A 6,401-nucleotide genomic window follows, 5' to 3' on the forward strand; every position below is an offset into this window, starting at 1 on the left:
TTTGTGTTGTATGAGTTGTTGTTGCTTTCAAATGTTGCACATAAATAAGTGCAGATTTGTATGCGTGTGTTGTGTGTGTGTGTGTTTGTGTGTGTGTGTGTGTGTGTGTGTGTGGTCGAGGGTTTGCATTCAATCAGTATTGAGCTGACACACTTGTGAGGTATGTGTCTCCATTGTGTTATGTGACTAAAAGCAGAACAGAGGAGGCTAAAGTCACACGGCCCGGCCTCAGCTGTGTCTCTGCTGCTGTGATCAGCCTGTTCACAGTGACCACTCAGATCTGCTGGGAAAGGGGAGTGTTGCCCACCGGACAACAACAACAAACCACACACGCACACACACACACACACACACACTTCCAGCTCACTGTCTCCTGCGTGGTGACTCAGGCCGGGCATGCTGGGTGTTGCTGGAGTTTTCCTGACATCTTGGTGTGGACAGAAGCAGGAGGATGAACAGGGCGTCCGACTGATGTGAAGTGGAACAGAGCTACGCGGAAGTCATGAGTATCAGATATGTTACCTGGAGATCATTTACCTGTGGACGAGAGGGAAGAGCAGAGCAACCAAACTAAAGGTAGCTATACACACGCACTGCTGCTCTGAGCACGGATTTTCAACTTCAACTAAAGCTTCTACGTATTATTTATAAGATTTCCCAGAGAAAAGTAGAAGAACCTGTGAAATGGCAGTGAAAGCAACATGGGAGTGAACTTACCCCCTGACACACCTCATTGCATTATATGAGAGATAAAAACGTTTTAACAGATGATCATTTAGGATCATTTTGCAGATTCAATTTCAGACTGTCTTTATCTGAACAATCAATTATTAATAATCGGGCAAATGTTTAAAATAATCCTGGTTTTATGCCTTTTTTATTCATATGATGTCTCTTAGTTAGTCAGCTCACATAATGTTTTTCATTGTGTTTCAAGGTGGAACGTTTTTAAATTCACAACAGGAAATCCCTTCAGCTCCGGACTCTGTTAGCGGAGGAAATACCTTCCACACTGACCTCATCAGCAGTAAGTGGAAACCCTGAGATCTGCACAGCAAACAGCAAAGACTATTTATATATTGTTGTTATTATTCTCTTTGTTTTGTAGCTTTATAGCAGCTTTACTGCATGTGGAATCAAGTCTCTAACTTATTGTTTCAGTGTTCAATATGTCATTAAGTTGTCAAATATCAGCAGTTTGAAATAAGTGCAGATCCTTCATTCATAAATTGATTTAATAACGTGGAACCTATGTTTCTCTTTTTGTTGTACTGTGGAAATTTCATATCAAACTGGTATTAATCCAATTAAAATAAACAAGCTGATACATATTAAGCATTTGGTAAAAAAAAAACAGATGAAACATAAGCTCCTAGGCGATTTATATTATTAGAGACCGTAATACAATCCTGGTTGAAAGACACCGATTTTTTTCTCTCACTCATTTTGAGTAGTTTTATCACCGAGGAGCCTCCACACTGTTCCTGTTGGCCAGTAATCATGATCTCAATCTCTGTGTGGCCAGCCCAGCCTCTGCCTGCCTCTCCAGAGGTGGCAGGGCCGAGGAGACCGTGTGACCCCCAGAAGCCCACCTGCCCTCGATGTGGCCTCACAGTGCCGGACCACCGACTCCTGCCTGCTCCCCGGGCCCAGAGGGGCCTGCAGGGCTCCAGTCTGTCCGTGCACAGCAGCGGCAGCAGGAGGAAGAGGAGCAGGGGCAGTGTGGTCAGCTCACACCAACCTGCAGCCGCAACAAGTGGTAGGAACTACAACACGACTGACTTACACACACTGACTGTAAATAACTGTAAACAACACAAGACACTATGATCAAAGATTCGTATCACGATGAACTGTCAAACTAATTTGATTAATGACGGTGAGTTTATGTTTATATATTACCTTTTCTTTCTCTAACAGATTTTTCCTAATTTATTGGGGGATGAGCAGTTGAGTTGCACTCTTTCTTTTCAACTTTTCAACCTTATTTCTTCGTGTTTTTCGTTTTAAAGCCCCTTTGAGGCTGAGGGTGGAGAATACTAAAATAGTAAAGCATTTATTTATAAAAAGATTCAAAAAGAAGGATTTACCAGCCGATAAGAATGCCGAGTTGAAATTGTTCAGTTATTGGGTAAAGTGAGCAAATCAAACAGTGGTGGATCCAGGGACGGGGTTGGGGGGGGCGGGCACTGGCCCCAGATGAAATCCGTTTTTTCACTTACTAACAATAACTAACAACTAACAATAAATATGACGATTTGTTTTTCTTTTCTTAAGCTTTTTTGAAGAACAAAATGATCAAGGAACAATATTAAAAAATACATTCAAAGAGTTGCGAGATGTTTGCTCAAAGCTATAGAGCCAACAGAAAACCAGGAATGACTAAGATGTGCCCCTTAATGAATCAGTAATATGGATGTTGGTCATCTAGATCAACCACTGCAATCAGAGGATTTGTCGGTTACCACCATAGAGAATCTGTTTGTTCAAGCTGAGGCATAAGAAAAAGTTTCCATTGGCGACTTTGAAACTGCTGCACTTTCTTCCAGTTGTATCAAAGCGCGCGGTGGACGACTCTTTGTTTATCATTGTGTTCATGTTGTTATCTCTGTGAAGTGGTGCATTAAATCAATACAGTAGCCACACACGACGCAGCCTTTTTCATCTATGTGCAGTCATTAGCATAAGTTGCGTGCGGGGGGTGCATCATTTGAGCGGCTTAGCAGAAAAACGCCGGACCCCACTCCCCAGGGAATTCTGCCATCTCCGTTTCATTGACTTCCTTGAGTAAACAGGATAAAACAGCTCGATTTGCATGAGCTCACTGACGAGGTGCTCGGTGTGAGGATGAGAACGCGAGCTGAGCACCGGTGAGGATCGCGAGAGACGCACAATAACACACCGCCGGGGTTAATGTATGCAATTTCATGGGCACCTAATTTGGGTAGCGGAGCAATTATCTTGTGACAGCTTCTTCGCGGTTGTTGCTCATCACCAGCCGCCTCTGTGGCCCTTTTTATTTTCCCTGGAGGCTGGAACAAACCTCGGTGATTAAGTAAACACAATCACACTTGATCACCGCAGAACAGAGCTTTCTCTTTTAACTCCTGCCTGGCACAACATGCAAACATGCGAGAGATTAATTTGGGGTTAATGGAGTTGTTAATGTCTGACAGGCTTTTAGAACAAACGGCAGCTTCTTTTTCGTGACCTCGAGAAATTTGCGGCTTAATCTCTTTCCCCGTCTCGTTGCTGACGCCCCAGACTCCTGCGTTCACCTGCTGCTGGCGTGCCTGTCGTGCCAGTGCTCCGTGCTGCTGCTGGGCCTGCTGGAGGCCTGCTCCTCCTGCCTCCACGCCCTCTGCTCCTCATGCTGCCACGCCTGCGCCCGCTGCTGCTCGGCCATCCAGGAGGCGCCCGTGGAGGAGCTCAACTGCGACGCCCACTGCCACTCGGTCATGTTCGAGTCCTGCTGTGAGCCGACGGAGTGTCTCGAGTTTTGCCTCGAGTGCTGCGAGATCTGCCATCGCAACTAGGAGGCAGCTGCACCACCCGACCTGAGGACTGTGGTTTCTAAGCTACGTGTGGAACCCAACGAGGGATTGGTCCAAATACAACGAGACATCGTCAACATCATCGCTTGTTGTGACTCTCGAGCTGTGAACTGCACAAACAGCCGTTCCTTGTGATCACGAATGTTTCTACTAATACTTTTACTGTTTTCACACCGATTGCTGCTAAATCCTTTTTAAAACGTATTCCAATCCACGTGATAAAGAGGAATTTGACTTCGATTCCTCAGATTGATCTTCAGTGAAGGGAATGTTCCTAATGGGGCAACACAATAACTTAGATTGTTTCTTGAAACACTTTGATCGTATTGTGTTGAAATCCTCTTCACATCCCAGTAGCCAACAATGAATAAAGTTGTCTGAAGCCCGAGCCGGACTGTGATAATCACCACAAATCACGTGATTCGCTCCAGATGTATTGGCGTATACGTCTGTCACTAACCACGCACTGCCTTTGCTCTCACTGCGTATGACAGGAGTCTTCAGCCTGAGAGACATACAGTCTTTGTGAATGTCAAAATTCAAGTAAAAAAATAACCAAATCCGTTTTCAAGTGACTTCCTGTCCTCCACAGGAAACACTGTGCCTGAAGCTCCTGGTCAATAGTCAGGCCCATAACTTCTTAGGTATCATGATTTCATTTCTGAAGTGTCTGGTGGCTCGTGTCAGACAGACACAGATGTCATACATGTCAATAGAATATTCACTTACTCCCATGTGAGTACCCATTGGTGAGCTGGTTGTAAAATGAGGCTTGGTCATGTGCATGTTGGCACGTTGCTACATTCAGGCAGAGGAACAAGCTGTGCTTTCAATGAACAGTCTTATTTATTTGAAGGTCACATTATTAAGTTAGTAATATGACAACACCCACTGGTTGTCGCAAATAGATGATCTGCTCACGAGTGAAGTGAAACCATTCCCTCTGCAGAGAAGTGTTCTCTCTGCAAACCAAAACAATCCTCAGAATAAAAACCACTACAACCCTTATAAGAGTTATCTGGGAGGATCCAACCACAGCTGGCATTTGATTGGTTTCTTACTTCTTATGCCTGAAACACAATCATGATTAATTAAGAGACTCGATGCAACCGTTTGGAACCGATAGCCTATGACGGCTGGTTCTGCTGCTGACATTGATTTTGTCCGTGCTACTGAACCGACAAGAGAAGGAAGAAAGGGAAAATAAATTCACAAACCTTTTTGGAAATATTGAAATCCATTTACAAGGGTCATTTGTTTATATTTGTTAAACACCTATGGATTGACGGGGTGGATCAAAGTCAGTGTGGGACTTTATCAGTCTCCAGTGTTTTTGTTAGTTATGTTGCAGCATCCAAAGTGTTTTTTCTTTAATAATAAAGTAAGAATCACATAAAAAAGACCCTCAAGCATAAGGAATGTACACAGTTTCATCGCTTCAGGCCTTATTCCACAGAAACACAGTTTGTTTGTTCCTTGTTACGTTAAATGACTTTGACCCAGACCCAGACGGCTCAGCCTCTTTGCTGCTATTTGTTTGGGATCTTATGTCGTAAGATTGCAGGTTTGACTTCTCCCCGCTCGGCTCTTTGCTGCTGAGGAACAGGCCGACAGAAAACTTGTCAGCTCTCTCTTGAATCCCTTTTCATAATTTGTCATATAAAGCACTTAGAACATAAAAGCAGGCGCAGTCTCTCCAGATCTCGGAAGATTGAAGCGAGCTCCTTTGAAGTCGTCATGTGAGGCGACAGCAGAGAGGCAGAGTAAACAGCCAAAAATAAAACAAAGCGTCGATAAAGACAGCGCTGTCATTCTGTCCGGACGAGCCAAGAGGCTCATTTAAATCACGTTAGAGCGAGTAAATCGAATTTAAGTGTCTCTTTTGCCCACAACACATTAGGATTGTGCTCGTGACAAGAAACAGCGCTGATGTCGGATTTAGAGCGTGGCGAGCGCACACCAACAAATAATAAACAGCCAGGTTTGTTCCACTTGTCCCCCTCAATTTGTTCTACCCTCTACCCACACCTGATGTCTACCTCCACGCATCATACACAGAGGGAACACACATCGCTTCATATGTCTCAGCCACACAGTCATTCACTGTTTGAGGCTGGATGCAGTTATTTACATTTAGCTTGCGATAAAAATTTTCCATGATTTCCGATTATACCGAAAGAAAAAGGGAAGAAAATAAAAAACAATCAATTTATTTGTTATTTCTGTAGGTGATTAAACAACCAGAAAATATATTGATTATTACACAATATAAATAATTTGTTATTTTAGGGGGGAAAAAATGATTGGACTGATGATTGACTTGAGTTGGATTGACAAAACGAGCAACCTTAAATCTTCTTTAGAATATTCTGATGAGAATTTTTCATAATTTATCATACGCTAAATAATTATTTAATAAATCAATAAAATAACTGCCACAATAATGAATCATAATCATATTATACTATAAAAAAATAAAAAAATAATTCATAACATGTATATATGGAGCGGTATTGACAAAATAACTAACTAAATTAAGTAAATCAAGTCCACTAGTTACCTCTGCCTGTTCGTTTGGTAGGTAGCAGGATTTTACGGACGCGTATTGCATTCACTTGAAAAAAGTTTCCCTGTTTTTCCGAGATAATTATCACTTACTGTTATGAATATGTAACTTCACAAAGGAAGTTGTATGTGTTAGCGACCCTCCGAAGAGGCACAAGCAACCTGTGTACTTATATGAAGTTTTAAAATAAACCCTGAAAAATCATTTGAAAGTCTGGACCATCTTTCGGGGGACATGCTACAGGTAGAGGATAGTTTTCATTTTTGTCCCGTTAGTGGCTT

At 42.7% G+C, this 6,401-nt stretch overlaps 1 protein-coding gene across 1 annotated transcript; it reads left to right on the forward strand.

The window, feature by feature from the left end:
• The first annotated feature begins 368 nt into the window (after positions 1 to 368).
• Positions 369 to 3,536, forward strand: LOC133955089 (myoD family inhibitor domain-containing protein-like). The gene is made up of 4 exons (XM_062389750.1): positions 369 to 576; positions 938 to 1,027; positions 1,526 to 1,759; positions 3,265 to 3,536. The coding sequence occupies exons 1-4, from the start codon at positions 516 to 518 to the stop codon at positions 3,534 to 3,536; spliced, it is 657 nt and encodes a 218-aa protein (XP_062245734.1). The 5' UTR covers positions 369 to 515.
• The last annotated feature ends 2,865 nt before the right edge of the window (positions 3,537 to 6,401 follow it).

This window comes from Platichthys flesus, chromosome 6 (genome assembly GCF_949316205.1).
Source record: "Platichthys flesus chromosome 6, fPlaFle2.1, whole genome shotgun sequence".
NCBI classification, from domain to species: domain Eukaryota; kingdom Metazoa; phylum Chordata; class Actinopteri; order Pleuronectiformes; family Pleuronectidae; genus Platichthys; species Platichthys flesus.

What these genes read in the sequence shown, in the direction of transcription:
- LOC133955089 (XM_062389750.1), top strand. Translation starts at nt 516, where the DNA reads ATGTTACCTGGAGATCATTTACCTGTGGACGAGAGGGAAGAGCAGAGC. An exon ending in GCAGAGCAACCAAACTAAAG is followed by an intron (nt 577 to 937) that starts GTAGCTATACAC and finishes TTGTGTTTCAAG; the next exon opens with GTGGAACGTTTTTAAATTCA. An exon ending in ACCTGCAGCCGCAACAAGTG is followed by an intron (nt 1,760 to 3,264) that starts GTAGGAACTACA and finishes CTGACGCCCCAG; the next exon opens with ACTCCTGCGTTCACCTGCTG.